The sequence below is a fragment of the Mobula birostris genome, chromosome 11 (genome assembly GCF_030028105.1).
Source record: "Mobula birostris isolate sMobBir1 chromosome 11, sMobBir1.hap1, whole genome shotgun sequence".
NCBI lineage: Eukaryota > Metazoa > Chordata > Chondrichthyes > Myliobatiformes > Myliobatidae > Mobula > Mobula birostris.
Window position 1 is genome coordinate 88,452,416 of NC_092380.1, and position 25,591 is coordinate 88,478,006.

At 37.2% G+C, this 25,591-nt stretch overlaps 1 protein-coding gene across 3 annotated transcripts in view; it reads left to right on the plus strand.

Annotated features, from left to right (window-relative positions):
• ttc17 (tetratricopeptide repeat domain 17) overlaps window positions 1–24,695 on the plus strand; it is an 81,077-nt gene extending 56,382 nt beyond the window's left edge. For 2 of the 3 annotated variants that reach the window (XM_072272681.1, XM_072272680.1), the window contains exons 18-25: window positions 2,597–2,850; window positions 5,271–5,448; window positions 5,911–6,031; window positions 15,072–15,231; window positions 17,799–17,882; window positions 18,590–18,709; window positions 22,343–22,486; window positions 23,927–24,695. In XM_072272681.1, the coding sequence (XP_072128782.1) occupies window positions 2,597–2,850; window positions 5,271–5,448; window positions 5,911–6,031; window positions 15,072–15,231; window positions 17,799–17,882; window positions 18,590–18,709; window positions 22,343–22,486; window positions 23,927–24,058 (1,193 nt within the window). In that variant the 3' untranslated portion in view covers window positions 24,059–24,695. Of the gene's footprint in view, window positions 1–2,596; window positions 2,851–5,270; window positions 5,449–5,910; window positions 6,032–15,071; window positions 15,232–17,798; window positions 17,883–18,589; window positions 18,710–20,002; window positions 20,130–22,342; window positions 22,487–23,926 lie in introns of those variants that run through there. The other variant, XR_011887798.1, reaches the window with a different exon arrangement.
• The last annotated feature ends 896 nt before the right edge of the window (window positions 24,696–25,591 follow it).

Consider the following 25,591-nt stretch of genomic DNA (forward strand, 5'->3'; position numbering starts at 1 on the left):
AGACTTCAGATTGAGCAAAATCACTTTAAATCATTGGATAAAATTTTATCATATACTATAATGTTCCCTGAAGCCCCCTTAACTACCAGATTATTAATTAACCCTTCCTCATTGCGCAGGATTAAATCTGACAGCATGCTTGCTAATAAGAAGCAAAGAATGAATTCAGTTTCTCATTCAGCACAATATATTTGAAGAATTTGCACATCAGGTTATCTACTGGGGAGGTGATACTTTTCTAACACTGTCAACAGCTATTAGGGGAAAAACAAGTTTCAGTGTTGATGTTGTAGGGTTAAATTAAATTTGATGGTTCAATGAATTCCTCGTTCAATTTCTTACTAGTCTCATGAGTAAGTTATTCATCTCTCATATATGTTTTTCTATTGAATGAAATTATTTTTCATCAGAAAAGCATATTCTGTCAGATAACTTTTTTTATGAATTTTTCATTTCTCATTTGCAACATCCACCAGGATGAGAGGGTTGTCCTTCCAGGAGACACGAAATAATTTTGGCCTGTGCTCCTTCAAACTTAGATAAATTAAGCATGATTGTTTCAAACATACAAGCTGGTTTGTCAGTATAGATGCTGGAATGCTTTTACTAGTGGGAGAGTTACAATCAATGGAATGTAACTACAAAAGGCTTATCATTTAAAACTGAAATACATAGAAATTTCTTCTTACAGAGAGTGGTGAATCTGTGAAATTCTTTGCCCTGGTGGGTGTTGGAAGCTGGCTTATTTGAAGTATGTAAAGTAGAGGTGAATAAATATTTGATAGATTGAGGAATGAAGGTTATGGAAAAAAGAACAGAAGAGCTGTTGAGGCCAGCATAGATCATTCACTTTCATATTAAATAGTGGGGCAGGTTTGAAGGGGCTGATGCTCTTCTCCTGCTGTGTTCTTATCTTCCTTTGACAAAAATTGGTCATTACCCCCTACATAATTCTGGAATTCTAACTTTAAACACTAGCCCTTTTCCCCCACTTGTCTTTTAGTTTTTCCATGATATCCTACCAAGCACAATTTTAAGCTCTCCCTCTTGATCACATTATGCTCTCCTCTCCCATCCACCCTCTGTTTCTAGATGACTTTGTACTAATATCGTGATTGACTGTTCAGCTGCGTGCAACATCCTTCCCTTCCCCAAGCCTGTTTGGATAAACTTCCATCGCATTTCCTATAATCTAATCCTGAACTTGCTTCATTTTAAAGTTTTTCGACCGAACATTTCTTATTCTGTTTTCTTCCTTATCAATGAAGCAACCTCCTTCTTTCTCATACTTACATTGGCAGAACCACTGACCCAACACTTTCCTGTCTTGGACCTCCTGGAGTTTAAAATAATTTCTTGTAGGACTACCTCCCTTTGCAATTTGCTGTCATCACTCTGAACCTCATCCTTGCAAACTGGCACTCTGTCTCCAGCATCCATTTCTTCTTTAGGTCCATGGCCATCTGTCTGAGGTTTTCCATATGTGAACTGTTCAATTAAGACTTCCCTTTATCCACAATCTTTCCCAGATCCTTATTGTAGCACCATTGGGATGACCACAATTAGACAATGTTTTTTGTATTGCCATGGCACACTCTGTCTTCATGTTTGTTCTGGAATTTTTAACTACACCATCTCTTCCAAAAGTTTCCCTTGATTATAGACAAACACCAATTTAAACACAGCAAGGTTCTACAGATACCGGTATGGTATTTTGTGTTTGCAAGTACTGTTTAAGTATTAAAGTTTGATAGGGGCATTAAAAGCTATCCTTTGCTCTTCAAGTAGTGCCTCCCCTTAATTTTTCCTCCAAATTTTTCCTGCAACTGGCACCTGACAGTTGCAGTGCTCCCTGCCGTGTCAAGGCACAGACCTAGATCCTGCATCTTCCACAGATCATCATCCAACTTGGGCAAGAATGCGGCAAATGGAACAGCTAACTCATGCAAAAGCAACATTCCCATTGGTGCTTTCATGCAGACAACTGGCTCATTACAATTTGCCAAGATGTGATTATCTATCAGATATAATTTTGAAAGGGATTAATCTCAGAACTCCCATCGGGATCCCAATGAGAGCAGTTTAATTTAGGGTATGCAATTCAGACAAGGTATCAGATTATAATATTTGTGATTGGTTCAAGAAAGCACAGTTGTACAAGATTCTGCTCTCTTGGAAATTTGTAGTTGTGCTCCTGTCAAATTGAAAGGAACTTCTTCAATATACATGACATTCTGCAAAGTGGACTGAAATAATCCATAAAGCAGATCCAAACTTGGAATTGAGACATTTGACTGACTACAGTAATATCAGCTTGTATACACTTTAAACACAATACAATGTTCCAGCTAATTGCTGTATGGTCTTATGCAGTAACTAATTTTTGTGTCAATGTTAGGGTATTGATCAAGCTACTACCAATGTAAGTGTGTATCTCTGCTTGGCTATAACAGTGGAGCACTGTCATATCATTATTTTAAACAATGCATGAAGCATGTTAGCTTTTTAGGGTATCAAGTTACTTGTCTGCATCTTGAACCTAATCCTTAGTTTGTCTATGTTCTACGTTAACATATTACTGTTTGTAACATGGCAGAAAACAACAGTACTAACGAACAAGAAATTTCAAAAACATTGGAGTCTGATGAAAATCCATCTGCTGCAGCTGAAGATTTTGACAGTACATGGCCCACAGAGAAAGACCTTTTGGGAGCTTTTGAAGGAGCGTTTGAAGCTAAAGGTCATCGAGTAGATCTACAAGGTATTCGGGTTTTAAAGAAAAGTGTTCAGGATGGAGTGCCTGGATCCTGTTTTGGAGATTGTGAAGATAATGATGATGAAGTTGAATGGGTAAGTAATAGTTCTGTAAAAGGGGAATTTTGATTGTTGTCATGGTAGTGTTTCCTGTAATTATTTGTCTTTAGTATTGGCAGGTAAGTTTAGTTCGTATCAAATTGGTCATACTTTCCCAAATCATTTGGCAAGTTATTTTCCTTTACAGTAGTACCCTTTGCAAGGCATATTTGTACCTTGGCTTAATTCTTCAACTTCTTGATTATTACAATGTTTCAAAAGTATTTAACCAACTGCAAAATCTATACCTGTGTTACATTTGATTGAACTTTCTGACAGCTGATATTACTTCACAAAAAAAATGTAAGCAAAAATTTTGCAACCACAGTGTGATTTATTTTCTCCAGCCATCTGTAATTAAGAGGTGCTGAAGTCATGAAAGGCTTCATATAAAATATTCTTGATCAATTTAATGGATGATAAGTAATCAAACTATCCTGGTAAATTGTTTTGCAGAAATTTCAAACTTTTTCTTATATTTGAATCTGCATAATTATTTTAAAATTCTCATTTTTAACATCACTGAAAACAGTTATTAAGATATATCAATCCAGTTTGGAAATCCCTGTCTGAAACTTCCTCAAATTTTGTAGATAACTAACAACATGAACCATTACAATTGAGTTCAATTAAAGTTAAGATTTTAAGAGTGCATACTTGTGTTGAGATTTGATCATTCACTATAACTTCTTTTTGTTGAATTACTTGTTTGCTTCTTTAATAAGGTGAAGTAGTTCAATATTGAGTGATGTCAGTAAGAGACCAAGCCTGGTATCTTCATGGGCAGTTCAGCTAGAACTTGATAAAAGGGCTTAGCTATTCAGAAATCCATGTTTTTGTTAAAAATTACCTGTAATTAAATTAGTCTGGATGCAGAAATCCTGCCAGGATAAGGAGATGCATGATTCCATTGCTGATAAATTGAGAATTATATATATTCGTTATGCAGTATATACAAACATATTTTAATGTCAAATATCCAGTCATCATGCTTGAATGGACAATGACAAATATCCTGTCACTAGTCCATTGGCGAAATCCGAGATCTTGAGATACAAAATTCAATGAAGATAATTAAAAGATAAGACAGCTCATTGAACAAAATTTATCATTCTTTTGGAGTAACAAACTGACTTACTTTTACAAACTTACTGTTTGTATTTTGGACATTAGGATTTACAGTTGAAGGGCATACAGATGTGAAAAAATGTGCATTTTTTGTTTCCATAGTAATATCTATCTTCAAATACTGGAGTAATTATGTTTTCATATTGCTTTCAGTCATAGAAGAAACATTTGGCCCATCAGGCCTATGCTAGTTCTTAGATCAATCCCATTCCCCTACCTATTCCTCTGCAGCTTGCCTAGTAAACAACACCCTTCCCCACCCCTATTCTTCCATGAAGAGAGAATCTGAAAGGAAACGAGAGTATCCAGGACAAACCAAAGGCAGTCACGTGTAAACTTACTTCATACAGTCCCGGGAATCAAACCTGGGTCACGGAATTTTGAGACAAATGTCCTCCCTATAGCATCACTGTGCTGACACATGCAGCAATAATAGATCCAGGTTTTACGGGAGTGATTTTGATGAAATATTGTCATTCGCACATTTGATGACATCAATGCAGAAATCCTTAAATTGCTGTCAAGCTTGCAGCAACTGAAGGATTTTTGGATTGATGTCATTTAACAATGAAATCTCATTGTTGCTCTTGGTGATTTTGCATTCCTCCACAGAGTGGTGCTATTTGCCATTGCATTTAATAAAATAAAGGCAAATGAGTTGAATTTCTGAGAATTCAAACTATATATTAACTGCTAACATTACAAAATGCATTTCAAATCCAGTACTTTGTTTCATGAGTCTTTAATGGTGTCCTTGGTTGTAATTACTGCTTAGCAAATTACTTGAACCTTAAAAAAATTCATACAGGTTTTTGTAGTTCCTTTGCAAATACTTAGAAATTTGAGAGTTCTAAAAGACCTTATTTTTAAGTTTATTTATGACAATCATCTTCAACCTTATTTATATATATATATACTCCAAACTTTGCTTAATACTATAATTTTCTGTTTCTAAGCATAAGCTTGCTTATTCCATTCTTGGTATTCTTTTTTTAAAAATACTTTTAATGTGGACCACAAACAGCTGCTAGCTTGTAGGATTTTCCTTGTACGATGGCTGACAGCAGCAGTCATTGGCGAAAGGAACATTCTTGCCACAGATGTTGGGTTATCTTTGGTGGGCATTCTCTTTAAAGTCTCTAGTTATAGCATTGCTCACTGTTAGTAGAAAGGCATTCATTGCCATTGATTATAACAAAGATTGCATTTTCAATTGAACTGAACTATGTTTTGTCTTTGTACCATAAAGTTTTAAAAAACTTACAACTGTCCTCTCATTTTTGGAAAAGATTACTGTTCAAGTTAAGCGTGTTAAGAGGTCAAGAATGGAGAGCACAGATGCACAGGATTACACTGCTCAAAATGATGAGAAGAGTGACAATTATTTGGTAAATGAAGAAGGCGATGGCCACTACCAGTCTGCATTTGAAATAAGTGGGCCTAAAGTACCATCTCCAGGACCACAAGGTAAATTGGTGCATTATGTAAGTTTGGGATTTTGGGTTAATAAGTCCTGCAGATGTTTTATTTTCATATGGATGGATGGATGGTATCCAAAAGTAAGTTACAGATTACTAATGTCTATTTGTTAATGTGTTAAGCACTGATATTTGCTGAATGTTTTTTTGATCATTGCCTATTACAATGGCCTTCAGATTCCAGAATTTTAAACTCTTTGCTTTAATCACAGTAAGTGGGAGTTTGTTTGAAACAAATTCTTAGATTGAAAATAGGAGGTGAAGTAATTTTGTAGATTTAAGTTTAAAATACTGCACCACTATAATTTCAAAGTGAATTGGTTTCATCCTTTAGAGATGTATATACGCTGCAGCAATACTCCAGAATCTTCTTGCATTAATCCAAAAGTTAAGGAAGTTTGTTATATGTTCTTACATATTTTAGTTGTTTTAATAATATTGCACCTTACAGGAAAGAGGAGAGATTATGCTAGACTCGGATGGCCTAGTCCTGATGAATGTCTAAAAATCCGAAAAGTGCAGTTAACAACAGTTGCAAGCACGTGGCTAGCAGTTTCAACTAAAAATATTGAGTAAGTTGGCATCCCTTTGCTCCTCCTTTAATCCATACCCACTCTGTTGTATTTAATATAGCCTTAAAAAAGAGCAAATAATTTGACTTCTTAAGAGGCTGTATAGTTTGTTAATTGCATTGTTAAAATTTCTGCAATTCTTAAGCTTTGGTTATATGAACTGGCAATTTTATAACTCAGATAATAGAACCAAGAGAACATAATCTGCTTTGCTATTGGATGTTCAAAATAAATCAATCCAATACCAGCTTAAACCTAACCAGGCTGTAAATGAAAGGGGAATTGAGTATAAGAGCAAAGAGTTCCTTCTGCAGCTGTACAGGGCCCTGGTGAGACCACACCTGGAGTACTGTGTGCAGTTTTGGTCTCTAAATTGGAGGAAGGACATTCTTGCTATTGAGGGAGTGCAGCGTAGGTTCACAAGGTTAATTCCTGGGATGGCGGGACTGTCATATGTCGAAAGATTGGAGCGACCGGGCTTGTATACTCTGGAATTTAGAAGGCTGAGAGGGGATCTTATTGAAATCTGTAAGATTATTAAGGGATTGGACACGCTGGAGGCAGGAAGCATGTTCCCGCTGATGGGTGAGTCCAGAACCAGAGGCCACAGTTTAAGAATTAGGGGTAGGCCATTTAGAACGGAGTTGAGGAAAAACTTTTTCACCCAGAGAGTGGTGGATATATGGAATGCTCTGCCCCAGAAGGCTGTGGAGGCCAAGTCTCTGGATGCTTTCAAGAAAGAGATGGATAGAGCTCTTAAAGATAGCGGAATCAAAGGTTATGGGGATAAGGCAGGAACTGGATACTGATTGTGGATGATCAGCCATGATCACAGTGAATGGCGGTGCTGGCTCTAAGGGCCAAATGGCCTACTCCTGCACCTATTGTCTATTGTCTATTGAAAATACTAGAAAGCTGAAGATACTGGAAATCTGTAAGAAAAACAGAAAATGTTGGAAACACTCCGCAGATCAGGCAGAATCAGTGGAAAGTGAAGAGTTAAAATTGGAATAGGGGAAAACAATATATTATGCTGTAGTGAGGATGGAGGAAGGAAGTATATTAAAAAGGATAATCTTTACACAATGTCATCTGGTCAGTGGGTCATTGAAGGTAATTAAGCAGAGAGAACTTGTCCTTTGTTATTAAAAAACTATGAAATAAAAATTAGAGAATGAGAATCAGACAAAGGGATGTAGAGTTCCAAATGTCACATACCCCGCGACGGGAAGAAAGAATTAGCAGAGATGGAAAACACTTTGGAGTCCAGTATTGCTATTAACTAATAATATTTATTAGTAACTACACAATACAATAATATAAATGTAGATAAATCAAACAGATTAGCAGTGATTTTATATATATAAAAAGTAAATCAGTAAGTGTGGAAATATATGTATGAAAAACCAAGCTTCTTTAAGTCTAGGGGTAAAAAGATATAGTCTTACGATGATGAGTAAAGTTCAGTTCAGTTTGGTTCGTGGTATTGAGTTGAGTAGTGATAGAGAGAGGGAGAGATTTGAGTCTTCAGATGAGCTGACGCCGTCGATTTTCTCAGAAATGCTTTAAAAGTCGTCGACTGTGACCACAACAAAGGAGACCTTTTCTGTGGTGGAGCTGTCAACCCAGGCAAAGGGTGGACACATGGACAACTCCCCACCGGTCACTGCTTTTTCTTTTCTCTGCAAGTGCCACTGATCGGCCCGCCTGATCGATCCTCCAAAAACCCACTTTTTCTGTGGGCACAACAAAGCTCATTCAGTGTCCACAAACATGTGCCTGAGTTGTATCATCTGACCTTCTGTTTTATCTTCCCGTGCTGAGCATCAACTGTCACTCGAATAACTCCTCCTTCTTTTGTCTGTGTAAGAAATGTACAAGCAGGCAAATATCCTTGAAGAAAGTATAAACTACCTGTGAGCAGTCTTCATCTCTCTCTCTCTCTCTCTCTCTCTCTTTCAAAACAACATGTCGGTGTTAAATAACTTTCTCTCTCTCTTTCAAAATCACAGTCCGTAGGGGTAACTCAGAACCCCATCACATAAAATGCAGAGCTACAGGACGTATCCAGCTAGTCGAGCTGTGAATATGTTCTCATTTGAGTGAGATTTTTCAAAACAATCATTTCAATGAAAATGATCACGTTCTCCATCTTGAAAGATTTTTTAAGTCACAAAATTTTCAGGACATCAGTACATCACGGGTTCTAACTCACGGCTGTTCTGAGGTCCAGTCCGGTTACCTGCAAACTAATAATACTAGAGGAACTGCTGCACTCAGGGATAAATAGACCAGTCTTCGTGAACAAAGTAAATTAAACAGGAAGTGCAATCAATGTCAAAATTCAGACCTAGTTGACTTTATTCATTCTGATTTATATGTTTTGTTCACAACAAAATGATGTTGCTAAATCATGTGAAAAATCATAGAACAGTATAGCATAGTACAGTACTTTCAATGCACAACCTTCCCTCCCTTGTAGCCCTCCATTTTTCTTTCATTCATGGGCCTATCTAAGGATCTCTTAAATATCTCATTGGCCTGGCAGTGCTTTCCATCCACTTAAAAAAGCAGAGATCCCCCCCACCATACTTTCCAGTAATCACCTTGAAAGCATGTCCTCTCACATTAACCTGGGAAAAAGGCATTGGCTATCCACTCAGTCTATGCTTCTTATAAGACCATAAGACATAGGAGCAGAATTAGGCCATTCAGCCCTTGGAGTCTGCTCCGCCATTCCATCATGGCTGATCCCAGGTCCCACTCAACTTCATACATATGCCTTCTCACCATATCCTTTGATGCCTTGACCAATCAGGAAACAACCAACTTCTACCTTAAATATACCCACGGATTTGGCTTCCATCGTGGTCAATGGCAGAGCATTCCACAGATTCACTACTCTCTGGCTAAAAAATCCCTCCTTCCCTCTGTTCTAAAAGGTCACCCCTCAATTTTGAGGCTTTGCCCTCCAGTTCTGGATACTTCCACCATAGGAAACATCTCCACATCCATCATAGGGCCTGACTCAGCATTATCTCCTTGCTTTTATGTTCTATTGCCCTTGAAATAAATGCCAACATTGCATTTGCCACAGGCTCAACCCTTCTGGGAGTCTTGTACGAGGACTCCTAAGTCCCTCTGCACCTCTGATGTGTGAACCAGCTCCCCATTTAGATAATAGTCCACATTATTGTTCCTTTTACCAAAATGCGTTATCATACATTTCCCAATACTGTATTCCATCTGCCACTCTTTTTTGCCCATTCTTCCAATACGTCAATCGAATTGCTTCCTCAGCACTACCTACCCCTCCACCTATCTTCGTATCATCCGCAGACTTTGCCACAAAGCCATCAATTCCATTATCCAAATCATTGACAAGCAATGTGAAAAGTAGCAGTCCCAATATTGACCCCTGATGAGCACCACTAGTCACTGGCAGCCAACCACTCACTGCCTCCTGCCTGTCAGCCATTCCACTATCCATGCTAGTATCTTTCCTGTAATACCATAGGATTTTCATCTTGTATACTTCTTTCGACTCTCTCATCCTCCTTCGATCCTAAGAGGGAAAACTTGAGCTCACTCAACCTAACCTTGTAAGACATGCCTTCTAATACAAGGAGCATCCTGGTAAATCTCTAGAATAAAGATGGTGCACCGATATATGGTAACGTTTTGTGGACAGCTCAAAACTACCAGATATACAGCTTCTGAATTGCTAACGCAGCAATCCGCAGCATGTAATTTCCCTTTAAGAAATGTACTAGTTATTTTACAATCTCCTGAAGGATTTGGCAAACTTGACTGTGAGGAATACAGGTACAACACCTTGAAGTGCTGGATGTCTGCCGTAGAAAGCACAGAAGAAATGGACCTCAAGCAAGGCTGAAGCAATGGGGAACATGACCCCTGCTCCCTAGCATTTTACTGGCTGATGTGGTCACTGGAGAGCAAGATAGAGGACCTAAGGACAAGATTGCTGTAGCAGAGGGAAATGAGGGATTGTTGCAACTCTGTTTCACTGAGACATGGCTCACCCCTGACCCTCTGGACAGCATGCTCCAGCTCAAGGGATTCTCAACCTACCAGATGAGTGCCACGGGAGTGTAGCGGTTAGCACGACGCCATTACAGTTTGGAGTTCAATCTCGGCATCCTCTATAAGAAGTTTGTACGTCCTCTTCATGGAATCCGTGGGTTTTCTCCAGGTGCTCCAGTTTCCTCCCATAATTTAAAGATGTGCCGGTTTGTAGGTGAATTGGCTATTGTAAATTGTGCATCTCAAAAGAACGTAAGGGCCTATTTTGCACTGTATCTCTAAATAAATGAATAAATTGGGAAAGGATAGAGTTGGAGGTGCCTGCTTCATGATAAACCCCTCGTGGTGCTCAGATGTAGCAGTCTTGTCTCACTCTTGTTCTCCCAACCTGGAACATCTAATGATTAAGCGCTGACTATTTTACTTGCCAGGAGCATTCTCCTCCATGGTCCTAACCACAGTTTACATACCACCAGAGGCAGATATCAAGCAAGCATTTGATGTACTGAGTGCCACGATAACAAACAAGAAACAGCCAATCCTGATGCCTTTCATATCCTTGTTAGGGGCTTCAGTCAGGCTAACTTGAAGAAATCTCTGCCCAACTGTCATCCACACATTTCCTGCAGTTCTAGAGGACCTAACACACTCGACCACTGCTACAATACCATCCCGAATGACTACCGTTCCATTCTTCAACCTCATTACAGATTTGCTTCAAGTCGGTGGTCTGGTAATCAAGGGCTCATCAGGTGACCTGAATGAATACACCACTATTGTCATAACTTTATAAAGACACTCACGGACGAGTGTACCCCCACAACATTATTCAGAATCTTCCGCAGACAGAAGCCCCGAAGTCTGGATTGCTGACAATCCAGGAAACTACAAGACATCTGGTTAATATCTCCAGAAAGCCATCTCACATGCAAAGTGGCAATTCCAGAACAAACTTGAAGTTCAGAAGGATGTTCAGACAACTGTGGCAGAACTTGAATACCATCACCTCCTACAAAACAAAACCAAGCATATAACAACATGATTTTGCTCCCAGATGAGCTCAATGCCTTTTATGTTTGCTTTAACTGACAGAATATGAACTTCCACAGACCCTAATGACCCTGTGATTTCAGCCTCTGGGGCCAACTTGAGAGCATCCTTCAGGAGGGTGAACTCATGGAAAGTGTCTGGCAGAGAGGATGTACCTAGCCAAGTACAGAAGACCTGTACTGATCAACTGGCTGGAGTGTTTACTGACATCTTCAACCTCTCACTTCAGCAGTTTGAGGTACCCACCTGCTTCAAGCAGACTTCAATCTTACCAGTGCCCAAAAAGAACCTGATAACCTGACTCATTGACTATCAACCAGGAGCACTTAGATCCACTGTGATGAAGTGTTTTGAGCGGTTGGTCATGAAGTATATCAACTCCTGAGAAGTGACTTGGATCTGCTCCAGTTTGCCTATCATCATAACAGGTCAACAGCAGATGCCCTTTCATTGCCTCTTCACTCTGCTCTGGAACATTTGATCAATGAAAATACATACATCAGAATGCTTTTCATTGACAACAGCTCAGCTTTCAGCACTCTTATCCCCTTGAAACTCAACTCCAAGACCTAGGCATTGATACCTCCCTGTGCAATTTCCTCACTTGCAGACTCTAGTCAATACAGATTTGACAGCAACAATAACCATCACCCTATAACCATCTGGGTCCTGAACCAATGTAGATAATTTCACTCACCTCAACAGTAAACTGACTCCACAACTCCACTCACTTTCAAAGACTCTACAACTTATGTTCTCAGTATTATTTATTTACTCTTTTTAATACCTGCACAATTTGTCTTCTGCACATTGGTGTTTATCAGTCTTTTTGTATAATTTTTTATAATCTATTGAATTTCTTTATTTTCCTGTAAATGCCTGCAAGAAAATGAATCTCAATGTACATATACTTATATCGATAATAAAATTACTTTGACCTTCTCTGAAACTTACACATCCATCCTATATTGAAGTAACCAGAACTGAGTAAAATACTCTAAGTGTACTCTAACAAGAGTTTTATAGATTTGCAATACTACCACAACGTTCTTGAACTCAATCCACTCAACTATTGAAGGCCAACACATCGATTTGTGCTGTAACTTTGAGGGATCTGTGGATGAGAACCCCAAGATCCCTCGGTTTCTCAACACTTCCAAGTCCTACCATTAACCTGTATTCTGCTTTGATCTTCCAAGATGAATCACTTCATACTTTTCCAGATTGAACAGTCTCTGCTATTTCTCAGCCCAGCTCTGCATCCTGTCAATGTCCCTTTGTAACCGTTGACAGCCTTCTACACTATCTACAAAACCACCAACCTTTGTGTCATCTAAAATAACTAACCCATCCTTCCACTTCCTCACTCAAGTTATTTATAAAAATCGCTGAGAGCAGTAGTTCCAGAATAGATCCCAGTGAAACACCACTGGTCACCAATCTCCGGGGAAAAATATGCTCTATTTACTATCACCCTCTATCTTCAGTGGGTAAGCCGATTTTAAATCCATGCAGCCAGGTGTCACTGAATTCCATGCCTCCTGACTTTCTGAATGAGCCTACCATGGGGAACCTTGTTGAACACTTTACTAAAATATATATACACCACATCCACCGTTCTACCTTCATCATTTGTTTTGCCATTTCCTCAAAAAACTCAATCAGGTTCATAAGGCATAGCCAGCCCCTCACAAAGCCATGCTGACTGTCTCTAATTAGTCATAGTCATACTTTATTGATCCCAAGGGAAATTGGTTTTCATTACAGTTGCACCAACCAAGAATAGAGTATAAATAAAGCAATATAAAACCATAAATAATTAAATAGTAATATGTAAATGCCAGGAAATAAGTCCAGGACCAGCCTATTGGCTCAGGGTGTCTGACCCTCCAAGGGAGGAGTTGTAAAGTTTGATGGCTACAGGCAGGAATGACTTCCTATGACGCTCAGTGTTGCATCTCGGTGAAATGAGTCTCTGGCTGAATGTACTCCTGTGCCCAACCAATACATTATGTAGTGGATGGGAGACATTGTCCAAGATGGCATGCAACTTGGACAGCATCCTCTTTTCAGACACCACTGTCAGACTATGCTTCTCCAAATGCTCATAAGTCCTGTTTTTAAAAATACTCTTCAATATTTTGCTCACAATTGATGTAAGACTCACTAATCTACAACTTCCAGGACTATGTCTATTTATTGCCTTTCTTGAACAAAGGAATAATATTTTTAATCCACCATCTTTTAACAACTCAACTTGGGCTAATAGGCTTTAAATACCAAGGCCTATTTTCAGTCCTAGTTTAGCACTGGCTGTTATCTTATCCAAAGTAACTAAAATAAAATAAAGTGATAGATAATTCTTTAAACTGTCAATAAGCATAATATTTTATTTGTGTTTTCTGTAAGTAGCTATTACAGTTTTTTTCACTTTAAATTTCACTTTTTTATGCAACCTGAAGTTACTTTGTTGACCAATGTGTCTGAGATGGACAATTCAGATGTAAATTAAAAAATCGCTATAATAATAAATTACTATGTTTTGTCTTTGTATGAAAAACTGGTTAATTTGGGGGGTAGGGAGAAATTCCTGGTATTTATTTAATGCACCTTTGCTGTTCAAACCCTGGTTGTGTTATTTGATTTTTTTTTAAATTACTGACCTCTTCTATCTAATATACTTTGCAGCATTGTTGCCTCCCAATTAATTTCTGTATTGACACAACTACTGTACCTTTTAAAATTAAGAATGTGGAAATTTGCCATTGATTTAGTCTTGTTGTCTGGTACTAAGCCATTTTATATAAAATGACATCATGGTGATAGGTCTTTCAACCCAATTCGTCCATGCTGAGTTAATCAAATCTGTAGCACAACGCATAAGCAGGATGCACAGCTATATAATTTTTGTTGTGAAGGAGGTAAAATTTGTTCATTTCTAATGTACACTTTTTAACTCTCTTAGTGGTTTAGTTATAAATAAAATATTTGATCCACTTTTATGTATCCTAAACTTTAGATATTAAGAGAGAGGATGTGGAAAATAAGCATTAAGATAAAATTCTTAACTTTACCTACAAAAGCTGCTAATAAATTGAGTTTTTATAATCATGAAATATTTTATTAATGTAGACCAATATAAATTATTGCATCCTCTTATGAATAGAGACATAGACTACAAAAGCTTAGGTTATGATAAAGCCAAATACCATTACAGCTATGCCTGAAATAGTGGATGTCAATCGGAGCACCACAGTTTAGAAAAGGGAAGAAGGGGAGAAATAACAGTGCAGATTGACTAAAATTGTTCTAGGGTTCAAAGGTTGTAGATCTACAGGAGAATTTAGGTGGTTATTCTCAAGATAGAAATGTTTTGATTAAAGTTTTGAAAATTATGAAAGATTTTGAGAGGGATTAAACTAAAAGGAATGATTGACGATGACTAACGGACAGAGATTTTAGAAGAAACTTTGGGCCACTTTGACACTATTTTGTGCAACAAGTGGTTAGAACTTGGAATGAACTGCAGATTAAGGTGGTGAATGTAAATGCAATGGGAAACTTTAAAAGGTCAGATATTAGAAGGAAACTAATGGTAGGGAAAGAGCAAAAGAGTGGATCTAATTAAGACTAAATAAAATTTCTTCCTTCCATGCTGTAAAATAAAATGATGTGCCAATTTCTTTTTACACAAAGTAAACAGACTTAGTTCTGCTTATAGGATATACTAGAATATTGAAACCTTCTTTGTTCAGATATTAATGAAAAAAAGAACTAATCATAATACATTATTGGTACAGAACTAATATAGCAGTGATGCTTTACAATTTGCCACATTTCACCACACTACTGAAGAAGCGTTATGTGTGTAACTGCAGCACAAACACAAATTCCAGTGATTTGGTTGTTTTTAAAAATATGATTTATTTTTTTAATTACTTCTTAGCATTACAGAACATATTGACTTTGCCACATCCCTGCAAGAGCCAGCTGTGGAACCAGTTTGTAATGCTAACCTCCATGCCAGCATGCACACCTTGGATCATTTATATGGTGTGGCAAGTCGACTCAGTATACATTATACTGGAGAAAAGCAACTGAGAGAGGTATGCTGAGCTGTAGGTGCAGGTTCTGTCTTGAAGCTCTCAAAATGCTCTTCCTGATTTTATTAAATGTGTTGAATTAACAATGGTTTTCAAGTGCTGTGTTAATCAACTATGACATTACTCTGCAGAAACTTTCATTCTGTACTGCAAAGTAATCAAACAGTTTTCCATCATGTGACATCCAGTAAGAATTCTGTATTGCAAAGAGCATAATGTGGCCAATTTCCAGTGATGCAGATAGTGCTCATCAAGAACTGGCTCTGCACAGAACCTGTCTTTCAACCGTTTTGTCTCCAGTGTGGCTTGGGCTTCCATGTAGAAATACAAAACTGGCATTTCACTTTCCACAGTGGCACTGGACAACAGAACACTCTCCTGCTGGAGATGACCGCGAGCATACTTGGCATCCAGCCTCACACAAAGAAGCTGGAGGAAGTCAGTGGGTCAGGCAGGAGGGAAATAGATAGTCAACGTTTTGGGTTGGGATCCTTCATCCTTAATGATCCTTCATGTATAAAAAGATGGAGGGAAGAGGTAGAACAAGAGTTGGCGGGCGATAGGTAGATTCAGGTGAGGGTGGTGATACATTCAGCCTATCAGCTTTTATTCCATGAGGAAGAATGCAGGTGCTGGAGTTTTTTGCATTTATTTCATTGGCATCTCAGACCTGTAGAACCATAATGAAAGCAAATTATCCTTGATTCCAAGAGTCTGCCAAAGGGGTATTTTAATACATAAAATTTATTAATAAATTTGTACCTCTTTAAGAAATCTTATACATCTCTGACCATTAGGGATTTAAAGATTAATCAGAAACACATGGCAGCTGTGATCTGTCAAAGAGTATCAATACATTCCAGTAATGTGGCCACAGGATATGCTTTCAGAGGCTGCCCACAGCTCAGATCCTTTTTGGGCTTGATTTGTCTTCCACATCTGGAAAGAGTTAATCCATGTGGATGAGTACTGCATACAAGTCTGGGCAGTGTACTTAGTCCAGGATAATTCAGTCTAATATCTAACCACAACAGCAAGTACCATGTATTGTGGGCTGACAAAATTAATTCAAATGTAGAGATCATTTAGAAATGTAGAAGTTTGGATTTAAGGGATGTTGACAGTTAATAAAATGTTTCTTTCAATGTATTATTCTGCTCAGCCTTGTTTAAAGTTTGCATTTTTGTCTGATTTAAAAGTTTTAAACTGGCTAGATCTATGCACAAGTAAAACAGAAGTCTGGAAACACATTTTGCCATTTTTTTTGAAATCTCTGCATAGATATCTTGTGAAGTGCTAGTTGTTTGGATACCTTAGGTAAAATGATAGAGGGAGTATGAGATTAATACTTCATGAAGTTGTTTCTACCATGGATTGTATTGCAGTTGTACAGGTTACATGAAGATAATTATTTAGTCATTAAAATCTGTCACTTAACATGAAATTTAATACAAGGGATTCCAGTTAATTGGAACACATCGGGGCAGTAGATTTTGGGCCAGTTAAGTAGCCAATTAGCTGAAGTTTCATGGAAATAGTTAAAAAGATAATAAACAAAAAAACAAATTACATTTAACTGAGTAACAAATTATGTATTTAAATAAAATACAGACCACAGTAGAGCATTACCAAAATGACTTCAGTACTATAAAACTGTATTAGTTCCTAATAGTTATCAACAGAGGAATTCATACAGTGTATGTTGCCATGTTCTTTTGCTTGACTGTAAATGAACAAAATCAGTGCAGACACCTAGTACAGATAATGAACTGCCTTCAAACAATGCTTTCAATGATTACGTACTCCAAATATTCATTTTCTTTGTAACATTCAAGATGATTATTGATACTTCCAAATTCTTTTTAGTTTCTAATTTGTTGCAGTGGTGAAATCATTTCGCTATTTCTTTTCACTCCTGGCTCTTTCTGACATCTCCCAGCCAGAATGCTTGAAACCACAGTAAGCAAAACTGTTCTGAATTGTCTTGCTGCTTACTACTCACCAGAAATTTTTGCTTTTTGAACAAAAACACATGCAGGTGATGCTATTTAAAAACTGTTCACTCTCTGCATGGTATAGTGTCTAACAGCCCTGCATGCCATGACGCTAGTTAGAAACTGTTTGGCAACAGTTTCCTGTCCAAATTAAGTAGCATAGTGTCGGAAGTAAAGGAATAGAATCCCGGCTGTTTTTGTTCTTTGAGAGTTGCTTCAAATAAGTGGCTGCCCAATTAATCAATGTCCCAATTAACCAGAATAAATATTATAAGTATAACAAGTATAGTAAATTTACTGTTTTCCCTCCAGGCTTGACCTTCATTTACAATTTTAGTATACATATCTTGAATATGGTTAAAATTTTAATTTGTTTTGTAAAGTCTAGATAATTTCAAGTATAGAAGACATAGGAAATTTAAGAGATTTTAGAATAAAAAGGAAGCTCTTTTTCATCAACAGGAGGATTACCAATCACAGGACATGAACTTAACAAAAATAGAAAATGTGTATTAAGAGAAAGTGCTATTTTACATTAATATAAACTGTAATAACAGATTGTTTGCTTTCCGATAGGCTTTACAAAACCTGGGCAAAGGAAAGTATCCACCTCAACCTTTTGAGCAGGTTGGAACACGAATAGCCAAAGAATTAGAAAAAGTGAGTTGCTGGCTATAATTTTATTTGGGCTATAGTTCTAAAAGTCAAAGTGCCACATTCAAGTGTCAATTGCAGTTATAGATATATATCTTATGAAGTATAGAATTAATCATAGAAACAATTTAAGATGCATGTTAAATATGGAAATTAGTATAGGAAAATCAGGATGTATTATGTAGAAATATATTACTGATCTTTACTGCTATTCAGCACTCCTTGGTAACAGATCACTGCATTCTCTAACTATTGCCAAAAAGAAAGGTGTTTTTTTGATTTTTGTCTACAAAGGAGTGATTGATTTAACCTGCCTGTGTATATGTTGAACCATAGAATAAAATTGAATGTGGGTTAGAATCTACAGCTTATAACAGAGTCATTTGTGATAGGAGATCCAAAACTTCTTGCCACCAGAAGTTTTGTAAGATGAAAGCTTAAGAGCAAATCATCATGTCCATTCTTGCAGATCTCTTCGTGACCTATTACAAGGTAATACCAGCTCACACTCCTTACATGTGTGCTTTGTTAATAGCTGTGAATATTCATTTTAAGCCAGTGATATGCACTTCAATCTGAACTTAGCATAGAAATAGAAGTATTGTTTATAGGGACGAAATCTAATGAAAAACAATGTTTTCTGTGAAAATGAACATTACTTGAATGTAAAACTTTTCAAGTTATGTCAACTAATTTTTTGATCATTTTAATAGAATCAAACATCCTGGGTAATTACAAGTATGGCAGCACTCTATTGGAGGGTTAAAGGTCAAGGGAAAAAAGCTATTGATTGTCTACGTCAAGCACTACATTTTGCTCCTTACCACATGAAGGTGAGAATTGGCTTGTAGCATGACCTAATGAAAAAGTCAAGTTTTAATTTGAGGTTACTGTAACCTGGGTCAGTGAGCCAGATGATCTTTTTGTGAATAAATGTTTTTACAACGGTCCAATATATACATAAGATTGCTGCTAAGCCAGTGCATTTGCAGTAAAATTAGAAAATCTGTCAGGTATGTTGAACATGTACTTGATTTCACTCTTGCTGCATTTTGTGCAGACTTGACACAAACCTTTATACTGCTGGTTTGCCCATCACACATCAGTGGGTGTCTTTGGTGAGTATCCATGAGTACAAGCTGCAGTATTGAGACATTGTTTTCCTTTCACTTGAATAAAAATAATATTTGATTGCTTAGGATTTGTTTGCAAAGGGTGCAGAAGCTGAGGGGCACAATTCTGAATCTAGTAATTACCTTCACAGTGCATGAGCTGTGCACCAGACGCAGTGCAATTCCAACCTATTGTGGAAGTTAATTTCTGGTCTTCCATACAATCCTTCTGCGTTATTCTGCTCATCTTAATGTGGCAGATGTGTCCTAATTTTTTTCACAATACTCAACCTTGTACCATCTCATCCCTTACCCATGCTAATAATATAACTGTGTTTTTATTTCTGTATCATGCCAAGTATCTGAAAAAGTTTTATCTTCTTTGTTGCATCTATTTATTCTTTGATAAAGGAACAAAAGCAGGAGCAGAAAACTTTACCCAATCCCTTTATTGGCACCATCCTGAATATTATTAATAATCCTAATTAATGTTCTCTGTATTCTGCAATGACCCCATGTGTTGCATCATGTTGAACTATACACATTATTCCAGGTATAACTTCACCATGACCTGGTGTGACAGACACCTTTTAGTATCCATCAATTTGCTTTGTTCATTTCTGCTTCATGTTAAGTAACAAGTGAACCAAACATATCTCCATGACTGAATTTGCCTTCTGTTTCTTCAGTCTTTGTCATTAATCAACCCAGTAGTAAAACCCTGATTCTCTGAGAATTTGTTTGCTTCTTCCAAGAACGCAGTCATCTTTGTGGCCAGGATTTATTAACGTGGAACATAATTTAAACTTTATGGGTGACAAGAAGCTCAAAAATATATTATGAGAATACTAACAGATTCCTGGACCAGCCCAGACATTGGACTTAGTAAAATCATTTTGGGAGGAGGACTGAGGAGAGACAGTATGAACTAAAGGTTGCAGATTTAATGTGAGTGCAAGGAGATTATATGAAAAATAATCTTCATTTGACTGACTGAAAGATTGTTGGAAGCAGATGCAGTCACCTTTCAAAAAGGAGTGAGAGAAATACATAAAGATATGCAGAGGTTTACAGAAAAAGCAGGAGTGCCTTACCAAAGAGAAAGGACTTTCTCTTTGACAGAGAAATTGTGAGAGTGGAGGTGAGTATTTAGGTTAATCTAATTGTTAGAGTTATAAGAAAGTTGAAAATAAAATGTTATCGCAAATTAAGTAATGCAATCCCACTGCTTAAGAGTGGAACATTGACTTTCCATTTGGAGGAGCCAACGGAAGTTTGTAACTCTGAATTTGTGTCATATTTCTTGCCAATAAAAAAGGTTGAAGCTACAATTTTATTAAGGTGGACTCAGTCAAATCACTGATGCACAAGGCACATCCTAGAAGACAGAAGTCTGTCTACAAGCTGCATTATTCTAGTCGGCAAAAATCCTGACAAATTATTTCTCATTTGCAGTTGTGCAGCATGGGTCACATGATTTATTGTGTGCAGAGCCAGCTGAGGTGCCTTCAAATTGTTTTACATTCTTGGCCCTAGGCCTGGAGAAATGGGAAAGACAGCTTGCTCCTTGCAGGTGGGATTTAATCAGGGGCCAGCTTTTACAAGTATGTCATAGACCATATTTATAAACCTGAAGAATCCTCTGTCTCCACTGGTGTTGCTTTGTCAGCCTCAACTTCAGCACCGATCCTAATAATGAACATCGACACTGGATCTTTTATGACAGGCTGTATTCCTGAAGGCAATAGAATTGGCTGTAACATAAGAGGAGGCATGGAATCAAAGGAAATGAGAAGTAAAGAGGCCATATAAAATAGTGAAAAGACGTGGGATGTTGGGTAGGAGAAGGTTGTTAAGAAGAGTCAAGATGAGTCCACAGGAGACCAATGGCCTAAAAGGAAGATTGTTAAAATGACACAAAATGTAAACCATCATTAAAAAAAAAATTGAATAGTCTTCTGCTTCATTTTCTGAAAAAGAAAACACTAAAGGGTGGTCTGATGGTCTTCAAGATTTTAATTGACGATTGTAAGGGGAATTGGAGGGAGGAATTTGGGGTACTATGATTGTTGCTAATAATTTCAATAGGAATTCAGAAGAGGCTTCTTCACTTAGTATTTAAGTTACAGAATTCATGTTTACAGACTGTGATTGAGGCAGACTGCATAGATGCTTCCAAAAGGAAGCACAATGAAGAAAGGTACATGTCCGTTGGAATAACTGAACAGGAGGATGAGAAGGCTTAGCCGGAGCATAAACACTATTGCTGTTGTGTACAGTAAATACTTGCTCATACTTGCCTTATACTGCCTCAATGCACTGTTGTAATGAATAGTATGCAAAGCAAGTTTTTTCGGTGTACCTTGGCACATTGTGACAGTAATAAACCAACTTACAAAACACACAAAATGCTGGAGGGACTATGGAAGACAATAAGCAGTTGATACTTCATACTGAATCATCAACTGCTTACTCCCCCTCCCCCATAGATGCTGCCTGACTTGCTGAATTCGTCCAGCATTTTGTGAACATAACTCCCGATTTCCAGCATCTGCAGAATATCTTGTGTTTGTAATTTACTAAATAAACGAGGATTTAAGATGCAAATAATGAATCTGGGGAAGGGGGAAGAATGATCAGTGCTTCAGGAAGTTTAACATTTTGAGGAAACTGTTGTCATATGGCAAGGATTCCTTGCTCTTTTATATAGTCGAGCTGGCACAGGAGGAGGAGTCTGGGAGTAGCTGGATGCAGTGGTGAGGTGTTGCTTATGTTATTGTCTAATCTGCATGTTGTTTTGACAAATGTAAACTGTAAGCTCCAAAGGCCTGGACATTTTTGATCAACAAAATGGTTTTCATCAGCGTATAAAGCTTTTCAGATTTTGTAATACCACTGTTGCACCCAAACAACCATCACACCTAGTTGCCTATCACTATGTCACTAAGCTTTCAAAAGTGAGAGGAGGAGGAGATGTGGAAAGGAGAAGCTGATGCCATCCTAAAATGTTAATAGAAACCATTTAATTGTGTCAGACAATAGAAATGAAACTATTGTTATTTCTTTATTCATGGTTCTATAATTAGCTAAATAAAGCATCTTTAGTTTTTAATCAGCATTACTAAATTTTGGTACATTATTTTTTGAACCTGCCTCTAAAGTTTGCCGATTACTTGGTGATCCCAATTGTGAAGAAGTAACCTGACCTCAAACCTCATAGTTTCTCTTCTTGCACTAGAAGTGACTGTACTTGAATGTTTCACCATGCTGGTTTAGTCTGAAATTGACATGAAAGGTATTATACAAATAGAGCTGTGTTTATCCTTTTAAATGCATTGTTTTTTATTTGAGCAGGATGTACCTCTCATCAGCTTGGCAAACATTTTTCACAATGCAAAACTGTGGGACGATGCTCTTGTTGTTGCTTCTATGGCAGTGGAAATCGCACCACATTTTGTTGTCAATCACTTTACCCTGGCTAATGTCTACGTAGGAATGGTAAGTGACAATATTTGTTGCTACATTTTTCATGTTCTGTTGATGTGGCTGATTTCCTATTTACATTGATTTCATCCAAGTGTGTTCAAGAAAGTGCAACCATGCATTGGCTATTTCAAAGTACACAAATGTTTGAAGAACTGATGTGGGAATATTTTTGTATATAATTGATTTGCCTCTATGCATCTAATCCACATTGTTCTTTATCTTGCATTTAGAAACTGGATTAAGCTCTGTACTGAGCTTATTCTTCAAGTTTCCCAATGCAATATAAAGAACGGTGTAGATTAGATGTTTCTGCCCATACACGTGATACCTAGATGAAATGTACCCAATAACTATAATTTATGTCACCAATATGGATACAGCTAGAACTTTTGAAAGCAAAATGGAAGAAATTGTCACTGTTTGGTTTCCTTACAGGTTCCAAAGTCAGATAATAACCAAACATCAGACAGTGACAGACATCCGTTACTTATGAATACATTGAACCACATAGGAAACATAGGTATTACAGAAGCCAAATTACCCAAGGCAACACACACAAAATGCTGCGGGAACTCATTTTGATTGTGCTGTTTTGGATTTGTAGCACCTGCGGAATTTCTTGTGTTTATAAGTTACCCAAGATGGAATCCTTATTCCTTTGAATCTCGTGGGGACAGTGTAGAGACCAAAGGAGAACTGAGGGGTGGACTTGCTCCAATGAACTGCATCCAGTTATGGATAATAATTTTAGAGGGAACACAGATATTCACAAAGTAGTTACCTAAATTTTCTCTGCAATATGAGGAAACATCCTTTTCTGTTAAGGGAATGTGTTACACTGGATGAGGTAAGCATGAAAGAGTATATTTGCTGTAATGCTTAGAATAGAAGAAAGCCCAGTCACCATCAATAAAGCAAGCTGCATCTAGAGAGGTTGTAGTCAGATGTACTATTTGTAGATGAATAAAATGGTACATAGGGATGAATACGTATTGGAAATAGAGTGCAATAAATTAAGTTCAAAGGTTTGGAGAAAGAGAAGAAACAAGCACCACAATCTGAAGAATCTAATAACACAGGATGTTCTGTTTGTACTTGGACCAAAGATTGTCCTACATATTCTAATGAAAATTAAGAACCAGCTGGGATCCAGATTAAAACAGCAAATACTTACACCTAATAAGAATTCCAACAAGTAGTTAAGATCAGAGCAAGATGAAACAAGGAGACTGTACTATCCAGACCTTGTGGGGTGATCCTGAAGGCAGAGTTGGTAAAAGTTGGTCTAAAATAGTCACGCATCCTTGGTGAAAAGATGGTAAGAGTTGAAGCAAACTAATTTACTAAATTAGCGGAGGGATATAATCAAGGTAACACTTGGAAAGCTCTTTGATAATATAAAGTGATTATTCATGCTTTCAGGTTGTTATAAATTGTTTGTCTGCCTCACAGGAAGAGTACGACAAAGCAATGCAGTGGTATGAATCTACTTTAAAACTACAACCGGAGTTTGGACCAGCAAAACATGTCCTTCGCACAATCCAGTGTCATTTATTAACGAAAATGCAGAGACGCTCTCCATAATGGTAACCATTAGTAAAAAATATCTAATTTCTGCTTCAGACCGTTTTAAATTGGCGCACATCTAGTTTCATTGGGGGGCTGGGTGGGTTCATTTGTGCAAATTTAGTTGATGGAAAATAAAATGAGCTGTGGAACAAAGCTTTAAAAAAAGAGTATTATAACTATCACACCTTGAATATAATTCCTGGAAAGAAAATAAATTGTATTAAAACAAATGACTGTTGTATTGATTGTATATTTCAGACGGTACTGTATAAAATGGTTCTCAGAATGTTTTTTATGTGTGATCAGGTCACGAAAATGCAGTTTAAAATCCTTGTGGGAAAAATGGGAACTTGTGTGCAGGTGAACAATAAACTATTTCTTAATGACTGAAAATATTTTCATTTATTTTATACTTTTCTATAAATCTTGTGTAAAAAGTGAAAAATCCAGCAGATTCTGCTGAAAAGGCAGCAAACTCAGCTTCATATTTTTAAGACATAAATCCCTTTCAGTAGAAAAACTGAATTAGTAAAAAATTAGATTCATCACTTCACAATATTTAAAATTTTGAAGCACTGAAGTCTCATTACACATTCATTTAGCAACACTTTAGTTTTCACATTGATTTCAGACCTTCAAAATGTAGAGTATACTAACCTCCAGTTTTTAAAATACAGTTTGCTGTTTAATTTTTTTTGGTGTTTTTAGCATAAGTCTCAATAATATACATTTATTTCCTTATTAAAATTCGCTCATAGAGAAATTGCTTTAATATGCTGTCTTAAAAATGTAAGGTGATTACACAAGAAACTATAAAATTGTCTTGGGCTATTATTGTACATTTGTGAGAATTTTATGATTAATGACTCAAATGTAAAAGCTGAACAAGGTTCTTCTGCTGGTTGTTATATAGATGGTTTCACTGAACAAGCATAACCAGAAGGTGTGATTCAATGGAGTTATGGTGCGTCTAATTATGTTTACATAATACAATTACAAATTTACAATTAACTTTCTTTTGGATACCTGAATAGGAACTTCTGGTTGAGTAGCTAATCATCACTTGTTGACAATACTGTTGTTAAGCTCCCTTGACTTTTTGTTCCTGCAGGTGGTGCTCTTAATCTAGAGTTAAAACTTGAACACTATTCTAAACAAGGCTTACTACACAATAAACTAAATGTGTTTCTTTATTTGCGTATTGATTTTACTGTAAAGGAAATTGTAATGATACTTTCACTTTTTAAAATTGTCAAGCTAACATTGGGTCAGTCTCACATGTGTGGGAAGGTACCTGGGAAATATTGTCACACTGGTAATGCTTCTCAACTCTTTCTATGCTACATTGACAACTGCACTGGTGCTGCTTCCTACACCCATGCCTAGCTTGTCAATTCATCAACTTTATCTTCAAATTTCACCTGCCCTCAAGTTTACTTGGTCCATCTCTGACACCTCTCTTCCCTTTCTCGATCTCTCTGTCTCCACCGCGGGAGACAAATTGTCTGTCCACATCTTTTCTAAACTACCATTTCCCATGGCTATCTT